The 26018-nt window shown below is 41.1% G+C and overlaps 1 protein-coding gene across 1 annotated transcript; it reads left to right on the top strand.

Moving 5' to 3' along the window:
- The first annotated feature begins 18783 nt into the window (after positions 1-18783).
- On the top strand, positions 18784-24679 carry LOC145425237 (stonustoxin subunit alpha-like). Its single transcript, XM_080298261.1, has one exon. The coding sequence runs from the start codon at positions 23071-23073 to the stop codon at positions 23683-23685; it is 615 nt and encodes a 204-aa protein (XP_080154387.1). The 5' UTR covers positions 18784-23070; the 3' UTR covers positions 23686-24679.
- Positions 24680-26018: the final 1339 nt, after the last annotated feature.

Here is a 26018-nt window from a genome sequence, read left to right as displayed (position 1 = left end):
TAAGGCGACCGTTTCCTTTTGCAGTATTTTTGTGTGGTGTACTTTTCTATGTCTTAACAAAAGGGGAACAAAGGTGTTTAAGTTCACCTAGGATGATGTGTTTTAATTTTCACATGGTCTTGCTTGAATTTGACCCTGACAAAGGCGTATGAACTCTGTCAGCTGTTTGGAGTTTCCATTTTCTAAACTTCTACATTCTGAACCTTCTTCAGCTCTGAACAGATGATGAAACACTGAATGATTTCAAGCTCACACTTTGTCTAATAAACTTACATCTTCCATTCTTTATACAGATTGGAGAGCTGTGGTTTGTCAGAGATCAGCTGTGATTATCTGGCAGCAGCACTGAAGTCCAACCCCTCCCATCTGAGACAGCTGGACCTGAGCTCCAACAACAAGCTGCAGGATTCAGGAGTGAAGCATCTGTGTGGTTTCCTGGAGAGTCCAGGATGTGGACTTGAAACTCTGAGGTCAGTCAGCATGTTTTAGTTGTGCTGAGATGAATATGATGTGAAAGTTGTGCTGACACTAAACTGCAGACATCAGGCTGATATTATACTGATCCACACTGAGGATCTTCATGGTAAAGTCTGTTTTCTTCTTCTCTGGTTTAGTCCATTGACTGCAGCAGAACAATGTTCACATTTCAAACAGTGAGACTCAACGTATGGCCCGCGGCCCACACGCGGCCTGCCCACCTTTCCTGATTCAGAGAGAGGGGACCCTGATTAACTGTGTAGTGTTCTTCCTCACAGTTCTAAGTATCAGACACAACAATGAATAATCCACAGCTGACTGTCTTTAGCAGGTCAAAGGTCACGGCACACAGCAGGCAGTGGGAAATATTATAACTCTGATCATTTATCAGCACATATCCATATGTATAAAAACAAAGCTGACACTGTGAGACTTGATCAGAGGTGTGATCATCACAGCAGAGGCCTTTGTGTCAAAGTCACTGAGGATCAAACAGAAACACATGAAGCAGATTTTCCTGTTCTGGCTTTTTATAGCAGATAACCTTCAAAATATTCTGCAGTCCATCAAAAACTGAAGCAAACCATGAATCAACATGTGAACATGAGCTGATGCTGCTGAAGTGAAGCAAAGTTACAGAGGTTTGATTACAGACACAGCTGAGAGTTTGTAATCTGTCATCATTTTAAAAGGTTTACATTTCTTCAGTATATCCACATTTGCAGCTGCTACCTCAACCTCCACTTGTCCAACACAACTGCTGTCCACTGCCTCCATGACATTGTGATTTTGCTGTTGGTCTTCTGTCAGATCTTCATCAATCACTTCTGCACGGGGCACACCTTCAGACTCTGCAGCTGCATAACGAAAGCCTGTAAGATAAAATTAGACATAAGGTAAATGTACACCAATATTCCAATGACAGGTGTGTGATTCATCTGGAAGTTATGTGCGGATTAGTGTACAGTGATAGCAATTTAGTATGTTTTTAGAGGGGGGGGGGGGGGGGTTGTTTACCTCCGATGGGTGCTCTTTTTCGCTTCCGTTGCGTACGCCTTGAGTGCCGGTCCGAGTCTGATACAGGTATGTCGTCATGCCCCATGTGCAGTGTTGGTGCCCAGTCTGGATTTGTTACATCCATTTCATATGCTGGTTTGCCTGCAATAATGCCAAATCATAAGCTACTCAGTCGACATGATGTGGTTCTGCAGCATCACACATTAGCATGTTTTATCTCATTATCTATGACCTCAGCACATTGAAAATAACACTAAAAGCCTTTCAAGAGTGATATGAATTAATTTAGAACTCACCGGAAAGAAAATGCCGTGAGCAAACCAACAAAAAGCTGGGGATTGCAGAGAACTCGATATCCGCTCGTCTCACCGCTGCAATCCAAGCCTGACGTCTTTGTTTAGTAATATCGGATACATGGGATCCCTCACGTTGCCTCCAGGATGGAAAACGATGAAAAGAGAGCCCGTTATCCAGCTTCTTGCCTTCACGATCGTGTGATCTAACGTTGCAACCGACAACACAACACGTACGATCCATAGCTGAAATGGTATCCTTTGGCTGGCCTACTGTCATGGCGGAAGGGGGCATGGCCCATCTCCCGTGACATCACGCTCCAAAGCCCTATAGGTGGGAAAATGTACCATGTCGACCAATCAAAAATGATATGGAAACATGACATTTGGTTGTTTAGCAAAAGGGGGAAGTTTTAGGAGTGACCGGCAAGAGAGAGCGAGTGAGCGAAAGAGAGAGAGAGTTTTGATACGTGAGAGATTTGTGACGTTTACCGTGTTTGGTCTCAAGTTAGTTTGTTGTCTTGTGTATTTAGTGTGTAGCTGTTGTTTTGTTTTGTGTGTCAGTTCTACTAGTGATCGTCACAGTTGCTGCCTTAAAGCCAACAAAGGCAGATTGCAGTGTAAACGCTGAGTGACACACCTGCTGTCAGACCTGCAGGTTTATCCCTGTGCTGTTCTCATATGTGTTAGAGTGACACAAACTATTGTTTGACACCTGATTGTTCTGTAAATAGTTTGAAATGATTATATGAAAAACGTCTGAGCCTTGGCTGCATTTTTTGGTAAATAGTACCATATAACTTTGTTGTTTGCAAAACGTGTGCGTATTTTTAAAAATGTACAATCTCTATTTGCATTTCAAGTTATGAAGATGATTCGTTAAACATGTGTGTGGTTTTTACAGTCAAAATATCACTTTCTACTTGTATTTTAAATTTTGTCTGAATTTAGATAAATTGTGCTGATACAGTTGGTCAAAATGAGAAAATAACAGATTGGCAAGATAAACTGTTTTTAAAGGTAAAATATAGAGGCCACATCAAAAGTAGTCAAGAAGGGTTAAAGGCTAAAAGCAAAGTTGTCACCAAGTACTGTTTATATTTGTGTGTATTGCTGCAGCTTTTTTGAGTATTAATTTGGTGCCTTTGTGTGAAATAATGGTATTGTGAGTGATCCATATAGTCACAAAGAATAGCCACTTGTTTCTGTGCTACCAAAGTTCCCCGGCTTTCATTCAAAATGTGTTTATCGTCAGCACCTGCACATTAAACTACTTAAACATTATAAATGTCTTCAAGCTCACACTGAGGCCTGTGGGGTACTATCAGCCACTGAGACAGTACACACATTTATATGTGTTTGTATATGAATATTTCATACTTTAAGACTGCCTGTTTATTTAAGGGAGATGAACAAAATACATTGGAATTGTACAAAATAATATCATGGATGATAAATTAAATAGATTTTAAGTAGATGCTTGTGCATTCTTAAAGTCTTATATGTTGAACTGAACTATGTGATCTGTTCAAAGCCTTAATCTTAATTTGAAGTGAAATGTGCATTTTGAGTTTATACACTATGTATATAAGGCGACCGTTTCCTTTTGCAGTATTTTTGTGTGGTGTACTTTTCTATGTCTTAACAAAAGGGGAACAAAGGTGTTTAAGTTCACCTAGGATGATGTGTTTTAATTTTCACATGGTCTTGCTTGAATTTGACCCTGACAAAGGCGTATGAACTCTGTCAGCTGTTTGGAGTTTCCATTTTCTAAACTTCTACATTCTGAACCTTCTTCAGCTCTGAACAGATGATGAAACACTGAATGATTTCAAGCTCACACTTTGTCTAATAAACTTACATCTTTCATTCTTTATACAGATTGGAGAGCTGTGGTTTGTCAGAGATCAGCTGTGATTATCTGGCAGCAGCACTGAAGTCCAACCCCTCCCATCTGAGACAGCTGGAGCTGAGCTCCAACAACAAGCTGCAGGATACAGGAGTGAAGCATCTGTGTGGTTTCCTGGAGAGTCCAGGATGTGGACTTGAAACTCTGAGGTCAGTCAGCATGTTTTAGTTGTGCTGAGATGAATATGATGTGAAAGTTGTGCTGACACTAAACTGCAGACATCAGGCTGATATTATACTGATCCACACTGAGGATCTTCATGGTAAAGTCTGTTTTCTTCTTCTCTGGTTTAGTCCATTGACTGCAGCAGAACAATGTTCACATTTCAAACCTTCAAAGAAGAAGAAAAATCCTCCACTGGATAATTCACTGTGAAACTCTCCAACTCTTCATTCCACCTTAAAGTCTGTCTGACACTGAAATCCAAAGCAAAATGTGCGTTTGCTTTACAGACAGCAGTCCAACACAAACATACACACATCATCCAAAACACAGTCCAACATCCAAATCTCCTCCACTGCCAGCATGAATGATGGGAAAGAGAAGGAGGAACACTCTGACATTCAGGGTTAGAATGAGTTTCATGAAGCAGACTGTGAAGATCAAAGCTGCATTAGAAAGCTTACATGAATGAATGAGTGGACAGAAGTGGACAGAGATCATCTGAAGCACTTCAAAGGCTGTAAATCAGCACATTTCTCTTTATTCTTTATCAACTCTGTTAGTTTCTCTCAGTTTTCTGTGGAATGAAGCTAACAGCAGGCTAATAAGATGCTGACCAATAGGTTTCTATTAAAGGTTGTAATTTGTATATGAAAAAGTGCTTTGGCTCAGCAGGGATCAGCTTACAGGTAGAATACAGCTGCTGGATGGGATTAGCATGTCATAGCTATCTACCAAACTGCTAACTGGGGGATTTCAGGCCATCTATGGATCATTTTTGCTAACTGTTTATTCAGCTTAGGCTCACAGGGCTGCAGCCTGTGCCCTAGCTGTCATAGGGCAAGAGGCATGGTCCACCTGCACAGGTGAGCAGTCCATCACAGGGCCAACAGAGAGAGACAGAGAAGCACTCTCTCACATCCACACCTACAGCCAATTTAGAAGCACCAATGAACCTAAGCAGCATTTCATTGGACTGTGGGAGAACATCCAACCTCCACAGAAAGGCCAAAAAGCTTCAACCTACAACCTTCTTGCTTTAAGGCACTAGTGCGAACCACTTTTCCCCATTTCAGCCCAAATCCTGCATCTTCCTGTTTCTGACTCCAGGCCAGCTCCACTAACACTTTCTCATCAGACACTGCCACCTAGTGGAGGAAGTCTTAGTCCCATTTGAAGCTTCAGATTACAGTTAGTTCCTTTACAAAGAGGTGGAGGTGGTGGGGCCACAGCACCATCATCACTGAGTGCCATAGGACACTTAGTGATAAATTAAATAGATTTTAAGTAGATGCTTGTGCATTCTTAAAGTCTTATATGTTGAACTGAACTATGTGATCTGTTCAAAGCCTGAGTGCCATAGGACACTTAGTGATGATGGTGCTGTGGCCCCACCACCTCCACCTCTTTGTAAAGGAAGTTCCCAGCATATGGAAACAAAGGTTGAGTGCCATAGGACACTTAACCTTTGTTTCCATATGCTGGGAACTTCCTGTTGTTCCAAGGAGGACTGGAAAATGTGTGAAGATCTCCCAGTCAGTTCCTCACAGCACACTTCAATCATTTCCCTCCCACAGCATCAGGACCAGGGCTTTTTCTCTCTTTGGTCCCACTAAGAGATTTCCACACAAACACCTCATCAGTGGGACTCTCAGAGCTACCAGCCCTTTGCTACAATCACAAAGCTCTTCATTGAAATCAATGATATCAAAGCTGGAATCAAATGAGTCCAAGTCTTCTGCTGATTCAGCATCACATTCATCTTTGCTCCTTGTTCTGCATCCCCACCATGGACTTCATTCCTTTCCAAGCCAGCCTTGAGTGTCCTTTATTCAGCTCATCCTCTGCTTTACTTTTACACCTGATTTTAGCTGCTTTATCTCTCTTTCAACAAGTTTCTGTGCCTCAATCTTTTTCTTCTCTCCCTCATAACAAGACAGCTTCTTCTGCCTGAGAACATGTTGGAGTGATTTACTAATCCAGGGCTGCTTATTGGGGAAAATACTTCCTGTTTCCAAAGTAATCCCCATTTTTCCCAGAAAGAAATGTAAGTAGAAATCGATGATCTAAGTGAGAACATGAGCCTTTAACAATAGCAGCAAAATATCTCTCCAATCTCAATACTCCCTCTCTCGACCTCTGGAACACCAGAGGTCGCAATACATTGTGTTGGGTCACTCCTCGGCCCACTCAGCTGCTTCCATGTCCATCCATGGCATCATGGACATCGGGGTCACCACTCCCGCTCTGACCCTCTCTAGCCGTCCTCTGGCTCAGCAAATCAGACAACCTCATGTCATCTAAGTGGCCCAGTAATAAACACCAGCTCCCCCTCGAGAACACTCCATGCGTAAGATTAGGTTTTTTCTGCGTCCCTCTCTTGTGGTCCATCATGCCTCGGGCCTCCAGGATCCTCAACCCCCTGTGGTCGCCGAGATCTTCTGTAAAGCAAACCAAACACCTTTTCCTGAACCTCCCTAACTTATCATCTTTGGGACTCTTTAATCAAAAGCCTGATCCTAATTATCTTCTTGACTTATTGACTTGTATTTATATATATTCTTCAACGTTACTAATCATTTTAAAACTCTTAAAACGCTGCTTTCACGTCCCTGCATGCGTTTCCTGTCGCTTGCCTTATCTAATCATCAACATCCTGTACACAGAAGTCTCGCTGCTGCAAGGCCTCCACTCTGACCTAGAATCTCCTTTCACAAGAAAATCATTATAAGCGCCTATTCTACTAAAAGATCCAAAAAAACAACCACTTTAATCAATTAAGTTTAAACATATAAGCAATTACTCCTGCATACATTTTATCATAGCTAAACGCTGCCTTGAAACAACTCCTGTGTGTTAACACTAACTTCATTTTAAAACTCACATTTCCTATGTTATAGCCTGTTTTTGGTATAGCCTTTTTATTTCATCTTGCTCCTTTGATGTAACAATACCTTCTCATTCTAGTTTATCAGACTTAACCAAAATATATGCTTTCCTTCCTTTGGTCCTTCTCTAAAGCAAGAAACTCCTATTCAGTTCCTCTTTTCTGTCACTTGTTACAGGGCCAGCTCAAGTTCAGTTAAACGCTAAATTAATTTGAGGCCTTTTGCCTGGAATCAATACTGTCATGTGTGTTTATGGACTCTGTGTCTGTAAGCGTGTGCAATCCTTCAATAACTCATATCATCCTCACAGTAGATTGGCTAATCATAGCGCTAGCCAAAGGCTCGTGACCCACAAGAGACGAATTGAGCCACAACTCCCTTAAAGGCACAAAATGCAATATGTATAAAAAGTCATTTCTACGTATAAGCTCTCCCCTTTATCCTAAAAATAAATCTATGTAATATCTGTATGTGTGTCTTCTATTCATTAATGTAATTGTCAGTTATTTTCTCTCTTTATTTTACCTTCTTTTTGTTTACCTCTTTGTTTGTGACGTGGACATCCCTAAACCATCCTGAGTTCCGGCTTCAATTTCAACCCAATTGTACCCTCTATTCTCGCAGTCGAACTCGTCTGGGCTTCACCTTCCCACTGGCCCCTGTGCCCTTCTCTTAGTGTCCTTTGTTGTCTTGTGATCCCCAGCAAACACAGTCTGTTTCTTCTCTGTTTCTTCTCCGTTGCTCTTTTCAGTATTTTCCTTTTAGATTAAATCCCAGCCTGGCAAAATATCCCATTCAGTGTCTTTAAACAGTTATGTCACACTGTTCTTACCAGCCTGCAGTTCACCGTGCATTTTCCATCACGTGCTTTTCTTCCATGCTGCTGCTGGTATCGTCAGTGTAGTTTCAGTTGCACTGTCTTTTGCCTGCTGTTAATTCTTGAAGTCCACGATGTTCTGTCGGTCTTCATCAGGAGATTAACTGTCCTATGAGCTTCTTCTCAGGATCGGGACAAGTGGGAGGTCAAGCTGTAAAATTTTAAGCCAAAATCTGGCCTGTTTTCCTCCCAATTCTGTTAATCAATGGTTTTGTACTCAAGATTCTAGGTTGAAAGAAGTCCACCTGTATTGACACACTAAAGCATACAATTAATATCCTTTTCATTTCTTTTCTTAAAACCTCCATTTGCTTCATCTGCCTGGAGTTTACCTCGTATGTTTCTCTCTCTGTGTGCTCACTTGTCACAGTCAGTTCCTTTTATGGGCATGCAAAGTTCCTGTCACACACACCATTTCCTGTCAACCTTGCAGCTGCTCAGAACCATATTTTCTGTTTCTATCTCTCCTGTTTTGTTTTTTTTACAGGCTAATAAAACTCTTGTTTTACTAAGTCTTGATCTAAAACAATTCACCCTTATTTCACGCACACACTTCTAAATATACTAAATTCTTTGCGTTTGTCAGATCGTCTCACACACACACCGCCTTTTCTCTCACACTTCCACTTCTGCACTCACTCTACTATCAACTTTCATAGTGTTATTATTATTTATTATTTTGTACAAATCACACCCAATCACTCAAAACCTGCTACTCACAGCATTCACACACTTAAACTGTGACAAGAGTTGAGGAATATACTCACAACACGCTTTCCTAAGAGTATTTCAGACATGCCTTTCATAATCAGAAAGAGCAAGTCAAAGAAAACAATTGAAACCTCTATTAATTCTCACAGCACACACATAGAATAGAAAAAATAAAACACACCAGCATTTATTGCTGATGAGAGGTTACTCCTAAAAGTAATATGTTAGTCTTAAATATATACAGTGCACTCACTATATTTATATATCAAAACTCAGTCAATTACTATACATCCACTACGGCAACTCAAAACTTTATTTATAGCCCTCTAATGAACATAAATGGCGTCTTAAACACACACTCAACAATGTTTGCAGCAGTATTTGTAAAACCAACTGTGGTTTAAACAGTTCACTGCTGACTAATTTGCATTTTCACACTCACACACACACAGTCTAAAAATAGCTCCAGCACTGCCTCAGACTCCTTTCACACAGAGATCTCTTATTTTATATTACAAAGACGTCTTATATTTACAACCACTGTCACATCTGTCAGCTTTAGCGCCTAAACAATTTCGACAAATTTAAGTTAACGGTCCAACCGATAAAGTCCAACTTTTTTGTGATCAATTAACCAGTATCTGTCCAACAGTTTCTGGCCTCATCTCTAAAATCCCTAACTCAATTTAAAAGCGTCAACCAACCCAAACTTTGCCTGAAGCTCTATTTTTGGCATTTCACAGCCAAGGCTTACCCCGAAGTTTTAAGTTAAAGTTACACGCCCGAAGTCCAACTTCTGCTGGCCAAAAAAGCGCAGACTACCGTTCCAAACGGTAAGGAGACTCTAACTCCTAGTTATTCTGGAGTGCCCCAAGCTCCACAGTGACCAACTGACTATCCCTCTTCGAGGACAATGCCTAAGCGTCCTTGGCATTGGCAAGCGTTACCTCTGAGCACTGCGCTTCCTATCAGTCCAACTGACGTTCTTGAATAATTTATAATACTTTGGAACAACAGTAAAACAGCCAAAAAAGTGTAAGACTGAAGCAGGTCCAACCTTATAACCAATACGGGCTCCACCCCAAACAATAACCAAATTCCCTAATATACTAAAATCACTCAGCAGTCCAACTGCTTTCCACGGTCCAACCGTATTAAATCCTTTAGCGGTCCAACCGCATTCAATCATTTTTAGCAGTCCAACTGCATTAAATCCTCAGTACTGTCATGAGATTCTCATCAAAATCAAAGCAGACATTCCCCAGTAATTTCAGTGAGTAGACTTTAATTTGTAATGTCCAATTTGGCACACTTTGGAAATAATTCAACAGGTAGTGCCTTACCTTTGGATAAGCGGCTTAGAACAACAATGAGAAAAAGAGAGCTGATTATTAGCTCATCAAAACACAAAACAAAATCACAATGAATTATCGGTTAATTTCATTTAAAATAATTCATTAAGTATTTATGTACAATTCAAATTAGTTAATTACATATTTTGTTGGTTTGTTTTCTATTTTAATTATTTTACTGACACATTTAATGAATTATTTAATGATGTATTTATTTAATTCACGTTGCTACTCCTGGCCCTGCATCGTTGTTCATAAATACATTTTATTTGTCAGCTTCACCCATCAAAGTCAGGGGGCGGGGTTAATGCTGATCAAGTCAACACCATTGCTTTGGTCTGGTGGGCGTTCTTTTAGTGGGCTTTTCTCAATACTAAGTAGGCCTACACACCAGGGTTTGGACATGTGTGGACCCAAACTATACTTTTACCCTTTTTTGTGTGTCACCAAATACACTTTAATATTTTCTAGACAAGAATGTAGTGACACAATCTTTAACCTCTTTTAGCTCCAAACAGAAGTGACAGACTTGAGCAGGGTTCATTTAAAGGCTGACAGAAGTGGAGTGGTGACGGGGAGATGTTTGACAGGACAGTGTTTCAGCCTCCACAGGTTCATGTTGTGCTCCATCAGTCAGTGAAGATGAAGTCAGTGCTGATGAGGCTGTAGAGTGTGTGAGGGATGTGAATGAGGATGATGAAGATCTGATGATAGCAGATAAAAACAGGCTGCAGAGACTTTGAGCCATACAGGGCACACAGTGTGTGTACAGAACAGCTGAAATCATTATGGAGGCCTCACTGGGATATGGAAGCATCACAGTACAGCTTCAGTGAAGCATTAAAGTCTCTGATATGAGATGAGAAATGAAGCAGCCAGAGCTTTTTCATGAGTGGAAACCCACTGTGACTGTGAGCTGCTGCTACAGCCTCCAGATTAGCCAGCAGCTCATCCTGCTCAACATTTCCTCACCAACTTTAATGGAAGTGTGATGTTTTCAGCAGGAGTGATGGTCAGGGTGGCCTCCCTCTCCTCTTCTTCTCCTCTTCCTCTTTCATTTGTAAAGCCACTTCTGCTGCTTTCATTCATTTGGAAGTCCTGTAGCTGAGTTTGGGAGAGACTAACAGCCTCGGCAGCAGAGGGGAGAAAGGCTGTAACACCACCACTTTACTCTGTTCTACCTGTCACATCATTTTATCAGGAAACAAATATGCTCATGTTTTTACTATGTTTGTCTTGAAGATGTAAGAAGATCACATGGTGCTTTTTATTATTGTGTTGGTTTGTTTCCTGTCTCTTGGATGGAGCCCAGCTGTGCGTGGCCCCTGGGCCTGTGGTCAGAGTGTGTGCTGGATAATCCGGCCCAGGATGAGGCCAAACTGACATGGGATGAAATGTCTGTCACATAATTGAGCTTAGTGTAGTTTCATTTCTGCACAATTTAAAAACAACCAAAACTTTGTTCTGTCTTTTCTATGTTATACTGTAGACTTTCTTTGATACTGTGTCCAAAAGGAGCAGCTTTTACTTTGAAGGGGAGGCGTCTCTGTTTCCTCTTCAGGTTGGATGATGGAAGCAAATTAGTAGCTGTGTCCCAAAACGTCGGCTGCATCCTCCAGAGGCTGCATTTGAAGGCCGATTACGTCACAGCCAGGCGATGAAGGCTGTCCGTATTTGTCGACTCCTTCAAATGTGCCCGACAAATGCGTCCTTCATTTCCCCGAATTTGAAGGATTCGTCGGGTGTGTCCTTCGTGGCCCACCATATCCCAGAATTCATAGCGCGGCCCAGCCAAATTTCAGCTGCCAACAATGGCGGCTGCTACTAAGTTTTCAAATTACTCTTATTAATCTTTCTGGGTCACAAAATAAACTTTTAACATATTTTCAGGCGAGAAAGTAGCTGTGTAAACTTCAAATATCTGCTTGGTTTATCAAGACATCACATATTTGCAAAAGTGTGCCGACGTTTTCGGAGACGTCTGTTACCCACCCGCTCGCTAGCAAGCTGGGGGGTTCAATGGTCACTCCAGCCGGCGAGAGCAGCGGACGCCCGGCTTCATCGTTTTCAGACCCCGCTCTTTCGCTACTCAGGTGAAACACGATATATAAGTCACTCGGATAACTTAAAAATGTAATTGTTTGCCTTTTTTCTGTGTTTTATTTGTTCCGGAGTAAATCGGTTTGGCTGAGATCAAAGTTCCTCCGGGATTTTCACACAGCTGAATAAACGTTAAACAGGAAACTGATTAAACAGAAGTGTGAGACGGTCGAGAGTTTACGCCAGTGTCCTGTTATATTTTAGATAGCAAGGAGCAGACGGCCGAGTTTATTAAACTCCACCAACACAGCGGTGACACAAATCTGAAGGCTAGACCGTCCCATTTCACAGCCTCGCACTTCCAGCCTTTTCAGTCTTTGAAGGACCCGGCCCACGTAGACCGCGAATACCGGGTCCTCCGAAGGATGCAGCCGACGTTTTGGGACACAGCTAGTGTGCGATGTCCTTTCAGTTTTGCACTTTGTAGACGCTCCCTGAGCACTGGTCTCACAGCCAGCTGCACATAGAGACCAGTGTTGTTAGTCCAGGTCAGAAGATGACTTGTTGGAATGAAAATGAGCTTGTAGTTTGTCTGCTTTAATAATGTGACTAGAAAAAGGTGTTGGACTTCAAATATGTCCATTTCTTTCACACTTCACCTTTAAAAGTGAAGCCTTGTGGTTCCTGGAAGGAAAAACACGACTTTTTCAAGTCTTTGTCCTGTTTTTATGAGAAATGTACGACTTTAATGTGAAACATTCAGAGTTTTTTCTCTTGTTGTGTTTGTTTGAAGCTGCTTCCTGTTGGCTTCAGCTGTTTGGAGTTTCCATTTTCTAAACTTCTACATTCTGAACCTTCTTCAGCTCTGAACAGATGATGAAACACTGAATGATTTCAAGCTCACACTTTGTCTAATAAACTTACATCTTTCATTCTTTATACAGATTGATGGACTGTGGTTTGTCAGAGATCAGCTGTGATTATCTGGCAGCAGCACTGAAGTCCAACCCCTCCCATCTGAGACAGCTGGAGCTGAGCTCCAACAACAAGCTGCAGGATTCAGGAGTGAAGCATCTGTGTGGTTTCCTGGAGAGTCCAGGATGTGGACTTGAAACTCTGAGGTCAGTCAGCATGTTTTAGTTGTGCTGAGATGAATATGATGTGAAAGTTGTGCTGACACTAAACTGCAGACATCAGGCTGATATTATACTGATCCACACTGAGGATCTTCATGGTAAAGTCTGTTTTCTTCTTCTCTGGTTTAGTCCATTGACTGCAGCAGAACAATGTTCACATTTCAAACCTTCAAAGAAGAAGAAAAATCCTCCACTGGATAATTCACTGTGAAACTCTCCAACTCTTCATTCCACCTTAAAGTCTGTCTGACACTGAAATCCAAAGCAAAATGTGCGTTTGCTTTACAGACAGCAGTCCAACACAAACATACACACATCATCCAAAACACAGTCCAACATCCAAATCTCCTCCACTGCCAGCATGAATGATGGGAAAGAGAAGGAGGAACACTCTGACATTCAGGGTTAGAATGAGTTTCATGAAGCAGACTGTGAAGATCAAAGCTGCATTAGAAAGCTTACATGAATGAATGAGTGGACAGAAGTGGACAGAGATCATCTGAAGCACTTCAAAGGCTTTAAATCAGCACATTTCTCTTTATTCTTTATCAACTCTGTTAGTTTCTCTCAGTTTTCTGTGGAATGAAGCTAACAGCAGGCTAATAAGATGCTGACCAATAGGTTTCTATTAAAGGTTGTAATTTGTATATGAAAAAGTGCTTTGGCTCAGCAGGGATCAGCTTACAGGTAGAATACAGCTGCTGGATGGGATTAGCATGTCATAGCTATCTACCAAACTGCTAACTGGGGGATTTCAGGCCATCTATGGATCATTTTTGCTAACTGTTTATTCAGCTTAGGCTCACAGGGCTGCAGCCTGTGCCCTAGCTGTCATAGGGCAAGAGGCGTGGTCCACCTGCACAGGTGAGCAGTCCATCACAGGGCCAACAGAGAGAGACAGAGAAGCACTCTCTCACATCCACACCTACAGCCAATTTAGAAGCACCAATGAACCTAAGCAGCATTTCATTGGACTGTGGGAGAACATCCAACCTCCACAGAAAGGCCAACAAGCTTCAACCTACAACCTTCTTGCTTTAAGGCACTAGTGCGAACCACTTTTCCCCATTTCAGCCCAAATCCTGCATCTTCCTGTTTCTGACTCCAGGCCAGCTCCACTAACACTTTCTCATCAGACACTGCCACCTAGTGGAGGAAGTCTTAGTTCCATTTGAAGCTTCAGATGACAGTTAGTTCCTTTACAAAGAGGTGGAGGTGGTGGGGCCACAGCACCATCATCACTGAGTGCCATAGGACACTTAACCTTTGTTTCCATATGCTGCGAACTTCCTGTTGTTCCAAGGAGGACTGGAAAATGTGTGAAAATCTCCCAGTCAGTTCCTCACAGCACACTTCAATCATTTCCCTCCCACAGCATCAGGACCAGGGCTTTTTCTCTCTTTGGTCCCACTAAGAGATTTCCACACAAACACCTCATCAGTGGGACTCTCAGAGCTACCAGCCCTTTGCTACAATCACAAAGCTCTTCATTGAAATCAATGATATCAAAGCTGGAATCCAATGAGTCCAAGTCTTCTGCTGATTCAGCATCACATTCATCTTTGCTCCTTGTCCTGCATCCCCACCATGGACTTCATTCCTTTCCAAGCCAGCCTTGAGTGTCCTTTATTCAGCTCATCCTCTGCTTTACTTTTACACCTGATTTTAGCTGCTTTATCTCTCTTTCAACAAGTTTCTGTGCCTCAATCTTTTTCTTCTCTCCCTCATAACAAGACAGCTTCTTCTGCCTGAGAACATGTTGGAGTGATTTACTAATCCAGGGCTGCTTATTGGGGAAAATACTTCCTGTTTCCAAAGTAATCCCCATTTTTCCCAGAAAGAAATGTAAGTAGAAATCGATGATCTAAGTGAGAACATGAGCCTTTAAAAAGTCCCAGTGGGTGCAGTCAAAGCAGTCCCTCAGTCCCAGTATAGAGTCTTTGGTCCAGACTGGAACAACTGTGTGCCCAGTTTGAGCTCTCTCCAGTGCTGTGACCTGACAGACCCAGAGGGGCCATCACATCACATTTAGAAGCTCCCATAATGGAGCCACAACACATGTCCAACACTTAGTCTGTCTTGTTGGACCAACTGGAAGAAATGATTCAAGGACTTAGTCACAGAACAGAGATTCAAATCTCCAAAATCCAACTGGCTGCATCAGGACATATAGTCTGAAACTCTGCACAGTTTCCTGTTTGAAGCTGCTTCCTGTTGGCTTCAGCTGTTTGGAGTTTCCATTTTCTAAACTTCTACATTCTGAACCTTCTTCAGCTCTGAACAGATGATGAAACACTGAATGATTTCAAGCTCACACTTTGTTTAATAAACTTACATCTTTCATTCTTTATACAGATTGTGGGGCTGTGGTTTGTCAAAGATCAGCTGTGATTATCTGGCAGCAGCACTGAAGTCCAACCCCTCCCATCTGAGAGAGCTGAACCTGTGGGGAAAACAACCTGAAGGATCCAGATGTGAAGCAGCTGTCTGATCTTCAGCAGAGTCCAGACTACAGACTGGAGACTCTGCTGTAAGTAGAGTGATGGAGTGAGTGGGTGGTGCTGTCAGCAGTACTGTACTAAACACAGTCAGTATGAAACAAAGATCCAGTGTTTCCTGTAAAGCTGCAGCTTCTCAGTGAAGCTGTGAGAGGAGAATGGTGACAGGCTTCAGGATTGGACACAAACACTTCCTGTTTCTGACCTTTATGGTCACCATAGTAACGGCTGACACGCTCTGATCAAACACTGTCAACAGCCAATCAGCTCTCTGAACAAAGCAGCACGCAGACCAATGACTGCATTCATTTCCAAGTTTAAAGCAGTGAAGAACACAGTCTGTAGGTGAGGAAGAATTTAGTGAGAGCAGATGTTTGGATGGAATTCCTCCAGTTAACAGCTGGAACCGTCCATCTGGATTGTTGGGCTTGTTGTTGGGGTTCCTACAGAGCTCAGAGTGGACACACCAAGGTTCTTCTAATGAATGAAAGTCCAAACTCAAACTAGGAGGGAAAAACATTTTCATCAACTTCAATAAAAATCCAAAGATTAGAAAAAGTGAAGCAACAATGAGTCCTAGTACAGTCCCAGCACTGAAGTCCCTGCTGCTCTTTATACTGGATGTGCTGCATCACTGACTGACAGCTGATGAAGAGTCTCTGGAAACACTCGTTTATCTCCTCTGCTCTTCCTTCTTCTCTCTGCAGGTGGAGGCCATGATGGTAAACAGGACGGTGTGTGTGCTGAGAGAGGAGGAGCTGTGTCCTGATGATCCAGAGAGGTTGAAGCAGCAGCAGCTTGTGTGTAGAGACGCTCTGACTGGGCCATGTTACTGGGAGGTGGAGAGGAGAGCTTCATCCAGCAGTGACTGACAGAGGAATGAGAAGAAGTGCAGATGACTGTCAGTGCTGCAGAGTGAACTGCTCTGAGAACAGCTCCACTGTCAGACACAATGTAGAGTCCAGCATCATCCCTGTGTGTCCCTCTGGATCTGACAGAGGATCATCAGTGTATCTGGACTGCTCTGCTGCTGCTCTGTCCTTCTACAGTCTCTGCACAGTCTCTGTCTGACTCTGGCTTCAGACCCTCCTGGATCAAACTCACCTGGAAAGACTTTCAAACATCACTCAATAGATTTGAATACAGAATATATTTGATATATACTGTAGATGTACTGTAGAGTTGCAGTTTGTCACTTGTAAATACAGTCTGTGAGCAGCTGTGAGCTGAAAGATCTTTCTAGAAACACGAAATGTTTTCACTCTTCTGTTGCTTTTTCATATATTTCCACAACATTAATATTGATCCCACCTGTCTCACCTGTTTCATGCTTTTATACATAATAACAGGACACGTGTGATCTGAGCGCTGCTGTGGTTGCTGTGCTGCACGTCTTCATTTAGATAACAGAGACATCTAGTGGTTCAGAGGGAGAACTGCAGGAGGTGGAGCTGTGTTTTAGCATGGAAAACTTTTTATCTTTTAGGCGCAGATACAAATATGACAAGTATCAGTGTGAGATACAAAAGGTCACATCAGTCAGCAGAGGGAACAGTGATCACACAGCAATGTAAGAATAGAAACATAACAGTGAATCTGGACATGTATACAGAGGGAAGCAAACAAACAGGATGTAACACTACATTAAAGCCACAAATGGGAAGAAAACAAAGCCAAAGGAAAATATATTTGATCTCAGGAATCCAAATCAGATGCTTTAGAGCAGGGGTCGGCAACCCTGGGCACGCGTGTCACAGCTGCCACGTGAAGGGTTAACTGATGGCACGACCACAGCTGGACTGGCCATCGGGCATACTGATGGTGATTTTTCGTTTTTCTGGGCTGATGATGTTTTTTTATTTTCTTGTAACGGTATAACAATGGAAGGTGGTGGATTGGCCGGATGCTGGTCGATGTGTAAAAATAAGTCAGTTGTTTGGTGGTGGCTATGGCGGAGCTTCCACAGAGGCAGCAGGTGGATGAGGGAAAGGGGAGGCGGGAGGAGCAGAGACCCGAGGCGGCCGCCGGTCCGAGTGTCAGGTGAACTGAACTTCAGGTAAGAAGTTATGACCTGCAGTCTGTCTGGGTCAGATATAAACCAAGTTTAGGTGGAGTTTATTTTCATGTTGCTGACTTTTTACAGTCAGTTACAATAACTCATACTGTGTACTAGCTAGCATGACGGAGTTTCTATACAGCTGGGTGGTGCTATGATGTTACTGATAGTGAACTTTACAGTGGCTTGCAAAAGTATTCGGCCCCCTTGAACTTTCCCACATTTTGTCACATTACAGCACAAACATGAATCAATGTTATTGGAATTCCACGTGAAAGACCAACACAAAGTGGTGAACACGTGAGAAGTGGAACGGAAATCATACATGATTCCAAACATTTTTTACAATAAATAACTGCAAAGTGGGGTGTGCGTAATTATTCTGTCATGGAAAAACACACTGCCATCAACTGTTTTGTTTTTGTCAAAATCACTGTAATATAATCACTGTACCTTTATATACATGTGACTTATATTAATGCTGCTGCCCTCTTGTGGCTAAAGTGTAATTATGTTCTTGTTATTAGGGAAAACATTTGAGAGTAACATGAAAAATGAGTCAGCACTTTGGCTTCAGCTTAAGAAATCCTCATTTTTATGTCATCAGTTATAGTTGCATGTATTCATTATCATAATTTAACCTTTAATATTGATGTCTTACATTTATTTTGAGTAAATTAGCAATTTTATGGTATTTATATGGTTGTATTAAATAAAGACATCACTAATGAATTAATTATTTCAGTAATTAATTTAAAAATGTACATAATCAATTAAATAAATATATTAATAATAGATTATCCATTAATTTCATTTAAAATGTTTCATTATTTGTTCATGTACAATTCAAATTAGTTAATTACATATTTAATCAATTATTGGTTTGTTTTCTATTTTGATTATTTTACTGACACATTTAATGAATTATTTAATGATGTATTTATTTAATTCACGTTGCTACTCCTGGCCCTGCATCGCTGTTCATAAATACATTTTATTTGTCAGCTTCACCCATCAAAGTCAGGGGGCGGGGTTAATGCTGATCAAGTCAAAACCATTGCTTTGGTCTGGTGGGCGTTCTTTTAGTGGGCTTTTCTGTCACGGCCTGCGTGGCAGACTATGATGAGGGGAAGGACGACCCAAATGCTGGACTCTTTGATGAGGTCAGTGCGTTTATTTACAGTGATGCTAAATAATCCAAACAACAATAAATCCCCAGTGCGTTCCCGACTCTGACATGTCCTCTTGCCAGTGTTGGTGTTCTTTGTCTCCGCTCCTCAGTGTCTGAGCACCCCGTGCTCGCTGCCCTCTCGTCTCTACACTCCTCCTGGGGAATAACAAAGAGGCAGCCATCAGCAACGCCACAATGCGGCAGACTAACCTTAACTAACTCGCCAAGAGACTAATGTGAAGTTACGCAATGATCCAGCATCGGAGACAGCTCCACCACACTCCTAAGTAGCTCCTCTGACGAGGCTTGATCAGCTGCAGGTGTGAGTAATTCTCCTCCGCAGGTGTGGCCAGGCTCCTGGCTGACACACACACACACACACCTAGATACACAAACATGGAAACAGGAGACAGCAGCACCAAAAACACACATGTCCATAACTTCTTACAGGCCCTGGGTCACCCAGACCCCGGTCCCATGACAATTCCTCAAAACTAAGTAGGCCTACACACCAGGGTTTGGACATGTGTGGACCCAAACTATACTTAAACTTTACCCTTTTTTGTGTCACCAAATACACTTTAATATCTTCTAGACAAGAATGTAGTGGCACAATCTTTAACCTCCTAAGACCCAAACTCCTCCGTGGCATTCATTTTTAATTTCTCTTTGATATTTGGGCTGATTGGGACCTGATGAATGTAAAAACAAAGAACTACCACATTTTTTGTTTCTGAGAAAAATGAGAGCCACATATGAGGATATTGGTCTAAAATTTCGATAGCACACTGGCAGTATAACATCCTTGTGAGTGGATATCAGGCCCTTGTAGAGCAAAATGTAGTATTTTGGTCTAAACAACCCAAAATGTGATGTCCACATATGTGGACGCCAGGTCCTAGGAGGTTAAATATCTGCTCACTTTGTCAAAATGAACCTAATCATCTCTGATGAATTCAGTGATGTCTGCCAGCTCACCTTGCAAGTGGTCGAGCTCATACCGCCGACAACGCGGCCACAACTTGTAAACCCCTGCTGACTATCAGCTCTGGAGTTATTTGTTTATGTTAGTTTCAACTGTTCCTGCAAAAAGTGAGCACGTGTTACTGATAAAAAGTCCAATAGAAGCAAAGTCTAAACTTTGAAAACAAAAACCTGTCTGATTAAGATCTGATCTTTGGGGGGTTTCAATAAGCAGTGTGACCCGTGTATATGCATCGGGGTGGTTTTGATTATCGATTTATCGATTAAAATCGATTCTGGCTTGGATAACGTGATATCGATTCATTAAAATCCTGAATCGATTTTTAATATAAATTTATTTTGGCCAAAACGCCAGAATCTCAGGTTAAACCTCCCAAAGTTTCAACAACCACCAAACAGCTAAAACAGTAAATGAGAGCAGGAACACGGATTCTGCACAAAGACGTAAACACAAAGCGCGGAGCCGCCGACGCATCAGAATCAGTGAGATGTGACTTTCTCACCTGACTGCACGGACACGAGCTGAAAGCCGACAGCTCGCTGATTCTGATGTTTCGGCGGCTCCACGCTTTGTGTTTACGCCCTTTTTGAGCTGATTCTGAAGCTGCAGGTTTGATCTCTCCAAACAATATTGAGTAAACCAGCAGCAAAAGAAGCTCCAAACTACGCTTCACATAAACATCGTCATGAATTCCCTCTGATTGTTTTGCTGCCACCAGGATAAAATCACACTTCATGCACAGCTCTCTCTCTCTCTCTCTCTCTCTCTCTCTCTGTACTTCTGGAACAGTTTCCTGTTTTCTGCATTATTCGCTTGCTTGTTATGCACAAGTCTACCGTTCTTACAGCCTGTCGGCCGCTGTTTTTTTTCTTTTACTTACTTCTGAAAACAAAGCCTTGTTTCTGCCGTTCAATACTGAACAAATTTAAACTTTTTAAAATGATGCAAAATTGCAAAATGCTCAGCTGTGTCTGTAATCAAACCTCTTTAACTTTGCTCTGCTTCACGTCAGCAGCATCAGGTCATGTTCATATGTTCATTAATGGTTTTCTTTGCTTTTTGATGTACTGCAGAATATTTGTATAAAATCCCAGGCCAGGAAAACCTTCATGTTTTTCTGTTTGATCCTCAGCTACTTTGACACAAAGGCATCTGCTGTGACGCTCACAGCTTTGATAAAGTCTGGCAAGTGTCAGATTTCTTTTATAGATATAAAAATATAGAAATGTACTGATGCATGTAGTAACTGTTAGCTTTAACTGTACAAGGCTTGTTAGACATAATGAAACACATCGTACAGATTTCTGGATGTTAGACTATAATTTTTATAATGATTATTAATCTTGAGTCTAAAAAGTCAGTCGAGTATATCCAGGATATCTTTCTGTTAACTGGATTCACTGACACTAACACTGGGACCAGGATAAGTGGTCGCATGAAGCTGGTTATCAGCTGACAATCTTATGATTTAATTAATTTAATTAAGTTATTTAATTTTTCTAATTTTTCCTCTACATTTCCCCTGAAATGAAGGGATTGTGTTAAACATGCTTTAGTTCCTCACATTTTTCTGCATCTCTTTGTTCAACCCCCTGAATTAAAGCTGAAAGTCTGCACTTCAAACACATCTGAGTTGTTGCATTTAAAATTGATTTTAGTGTATGTACAGAACCAAAATCAGAAACTAAGTTCTCTCTGTCCAGATATTTATGGACCTAACTGTATAATCTATACAGCACGTAAAAAATGCTGTAAATAAAGAAGTCTGTGAAAATGTGGCGCTTAAGGTCAATTTAAACTGAAGTGATATAATCTTCTCCCCACAGTTTGAGTTTGTATTGTCTCAGCTGCAGACAGACTATGATATTAATATTATTAGTTATTAATATTATTAGTTATAAAGGACACCTTCCTGCCTTTAGTCTTATTCATGATGATTATTAGTCGTCTTCTAATGTCCACAAGTCTGTATGATGTGTTTCATAGGTTCTAACAAGCCTTTTAAACTTAAGTTACTGCATTGCTGAAACACCAACATCTGCTTATTGAACAAAACAAAAACAACCAAAAGACCACACATCTGATTTCATTTTTATTTTAATAGACTTCCAAAGATTATACCAGATAACTGGCCTCAGAATATAATTGAATAAACATTTTTGAAAACGATAACCTAATCCTGTCTTGACAGGCTGAGCTCTTCAGTATCCACCAACAGCATCGTCATGCTGAGTCAGACGTTTCTGCTCCTGCTGGAAATACTCTTCCTCTTTCCACGTTGTACCAAATGTTTTTAAATGTTAGTTTCAATTTAAAATTAAAGATTAAAAAAGTGTAACACATATAAACATCAGATAATTAAGACAAGCGAATGGTTCAGTTCCACATGTGCTCCGCTGACACATTAAACTTCAGTAAAATGATGCAGTTATGAAACAACTTTAATCTAAAACAAACTGATTTGCTCAGGAGCAAAAACAGTGAAGTCAGTGACTGTAAGTGAGTGAGCTGTGCTGGTGACTGGATATCAGATTTCCAGTCATTAGAGCAGATAAGTGGCAGAACTATATTACTGATTTAATTTAAATGCAAATAGCCCAAATCCTGATTAAAGCATCAGGTTCACTTATAAAGTATTCTGTAGTTATCTTAGTGTCCATCGCCCTTCCCAACATGGGAATAAAGCAGCTGTGAGAGAATTAAACATGAATGAATCAATGGTACGGAAGTGGAGGAAGCAAGAAGAATGAGCTGAGTAAAGTTTGACTCATGCGACATTTTTGTTTCGCTTAATGCGCCTTATAATCCAGTGAGCCTCATGGTCTGTAAAATATGGTGCATTTGCAAATTATGTGCACAATATTGGAACTAAACTATTTTATATTGACAAACAGCGGCCCGCATTAAACTGTGACTGTCACCAGGTAATGTGGGCGTGTTTGCTGAATAAGCAGCAGGTGTTAAACAGCTGACAGGTGAACAGGATGCATGCAGGTAAACTCGAGGGCCCTTCGAGCTGATCGGTGGTGTCGTGAGGAGAATTTCAGCTCATTATTCATGTTACAGAAACACAGAGGTACGAGACCAGGCAGAAGACTTTCTGATTATTTGTTTTTAGTTAAAATAATTCCATTGTTGTCTAGTGATGGTGTGGTAAAGCTCTGTGAATGTGTCCAATTTTTCCGGCTTTGTTGCTTCACCCAAAGGCAGATCACACAAAGTTTAACTGCTTATTATGAAGAACTGACATCTGCTGGTCATTTAATGTTCAGCAGCACTGCTGTGAGAATACCTGTAGGACACATACCAGTGGATATGTGAGCACATGCACAGCTGCAGGGCTAGAAGGGCCCAAATGAATTAAATAAATAGATTCTTAAATAATTAATTAAATGTGTTATTAATTGATTAATTACATTTATTTAAAAATCATTAAATTTTTAATTAATTTATTGTAAATGTTGGAAATGAAATTATTTGGCATTAAATCAATGATGTATGTATTTAATAAGTATTTTGAACTTAGATTCCTGTCAACTCACAATCGACACAAACACAGTGAACACAAAGCTCCAACTGTCTGACAACAACAGGAAGGTGACACATGTGGAGGAGCTTCAGTCACATCCTGATCATCCAGACAGATTTGATGTTTGTGAACAGCTGCTGTGTAGAGATGGTCTGACTGGTCGCTGTTACTGGGAGGTCGAGTGGACGAGGAGGGCTCAGATATCAGTGAGTTACAGAGGAATCAAAAGGAAAGGAAGGAGTGATGAGTGTGTGTTTGGTGGAAATGATCAGTCCGGGAGTCTTTGCTGCTCTGATCATTATTCCTCTGTGTGGCACAATAACAGAGAAACACCCATCTCCTCCTCCTCCTCCTCCTCCTCCTCTGTCTCTAACAGAGTAGCAGTGTGTGTGGACTGTCCTGCTGGCACTCTGTCCTTCTACAGAGTCTCCTCTGACTCTCTGATCCACCTCCACACCTTCCACACCACATTCACTGAACCTCTTTATCCTGGATTTGGGTTCTGGGATCCATCGACTGGTTTCATGAAGGGTATTTCAGACTTTTTTGGCACACTTAGGTATGAATTGACTCTTTGTAGTTAGTCTTACCTGTTAGAGAAACAGTTCAGTCTGTTCATGTCTGTGTCTTTCACTCAGAAACACATGATGAGATTCATGGATTCAGTCAGTTGATGTTTTAAACTAAATGATTCACAAATTATTATTCAACACAAGTTTGGTGAGCAGCAGGGCTCATCCTGCTTTTTGTTTTTGTGCATTATAATGATGAAATAACTTTGTCATGTCTGTGGTGGCCTTTGGAGAATTAAACCATCCTGTAGAAACTAGATATAAATGTCATATTTTCCAACATTGATATTTTTCTGTGTTTCAGACGACAATGAAAAGATAAAGAACAGTCTGTAAATCACAAGTTATCAATTCAAATGATTATTAAAGCCACAAGAGAAGCTTCCTGTTATTTGTACCACTCACCTGGTCATGTGATCCAGCTGTGCAGCCAATCATAACTGCCATCACTTTCTACTTTGATATTTCCATGGTGAATGGACTGATTCTTGTTTAACACGTTCATACTCTGATGGATGCATCGGAGAGGGTTAGTGTCTTGCTCAAGGACACTTTGCGTGCCAGCTGGAGCAGTCAGGGATTGAACCACCAACCTTCTGATCATTAGATGCCTTGCTCTGTCTCCTGCGCTACAGCCATCATCGAAGCTCTTTCTTAAATCCTCTCTGAGAGGAGCTCAAACACGAGGAAGAGACGAAAGTGAGGGAAGAGAGTGGACTCATTAGTAAAATGAAAAACAGCCAGCGTTGATGTTTAAGACAAGTGAGGTAACAGAAACACTATATATAGCAGCGGTCACCATGGCAACATCAATGTCGGTTGCTACGTATTGTACTGATCCTGATCTGTGAGCCTCATATCAGGATATGCTGTTGTTTGTATTTGTTTGCATTGTTACCATTTTTGTGTCTTTTTTAACAAACTACTTTTATCTTGCCATCGTTTGTCAGAGAGTCAAACTACATTTGGTTCATCTTTCTACAATAAAAACATTTCTTCATCTTAATTATTGTATGTGCAGAGTTGTAGTTACTCACAGTGACCACTGGAGGCATGTGATCCTGATAGTTTCCCTGGAACCGTCCAGTTCATCCACATGAATGAAGCTGTTGGTGATTAACGCTCATCTGTACAACTTTAACAACAATATCAAACATTTAATCGCTCTGCAAACAGCTTGTCTGATGTATAAACTGTGTCTTAAAGGATCAAAGTAAATGTCACATTGAAAGCAGATTTCACTGTAATGTCCTCTGTTTGAAATATTCCAAATATAATCTGGCTTGGTAATGATTTACTCATATATTGTCCACGCAGACTAAAGCAGTAGGAGATGAGATGAAAACAATTAGAAGAATCTTTACTCTTTAATGTCACAAATTCCTCTTTGTATGTAACATAACAACATACATGATACAGCTGCAGCAACTGAGGCGAGGAGAGAGGCAGCAACAAGAAAACTGGAAGAAGGAGACCAACAACACCACCTGTGGAAATCTTTCCCCAATCAAGCGTCATCATATCAGCATTTCATCAAAAGCACACATGCTCCGACCTGACAATGCAGAGCTGTGGCAAAATCATTGAAATCATTTATGAAACAAATGAGTGCATCAAAAATAAGAGTGGAGCTGCAATGAAAGAGAAGTGAACTTTCTTCAGTCAACACAAAGTTTTCCCTGACAGGTGACATTTAATTAAAGTGACTTTATTACCACACACACATTCAGAGGCAGTCTACAGGAGCAGAGCTGCAGCTATTCAGCAAATGTCTCCCTGCAATCCTCACTGCAACACCTACATGTGAAAATGAAACCACCTCTACTGTTCACACATGAAACGTCGTGTGAAGAACCAGTTTTCCTCAGATCTCTGTTTTAGTAACTCTGAAGTCTGAACTTTTGATTTTGCATCCTGTTTGTGCTGATAACTGTCAGTGGATGATTTTGATCCCAAAGAAATCTTTAACACACATGTAGTGATGGGACGTGTTACTGAAACAATGGTTAGGAAACAGAAATCGCCTGAGAATCTGCTCATGTTTAAGATTTCTTCTTTACAAACATTTTCTATGGCTGTTCCCAGTATGACCAGTGATACAAAGCATGGGAAACGGGGATTAGTTCATTCAGACAAATACACTTTTTAAAATGTAAAAATAAAGAAATGAATCAATAAAATAAAAAGTCAAAGAAATAAAAAATAAGGGTCTGAGGCGTCTGTCTCACTGTATCCATGGCAACAATTTACTTCCTGTTCCTTCATATCAGAACCACATCTTTGAAATCAAAACATTTAAGATTCAAATTCAATCACAGATGTGTTCAATTAGATATTAAATGAAG

The sequence above is a fragment of the Astatotilapia calliptera genome, chromosome 3 (assembly GCF_964374335.1).
Source record: "Astatotilapia calliptera chromosome 3, fAstCal68.1, whole genome shotgun sequence".
NCBI classification, from domain to species: Eukaryota; Metazoa; Chordata; class Actinopteri; order Cichliformes; family Cichlidae; genus Astatotilapia; species Astatotilapia calliptera.
This window is presented reverse-complemented; position numbering and strand designations above follow the sequence as displayed.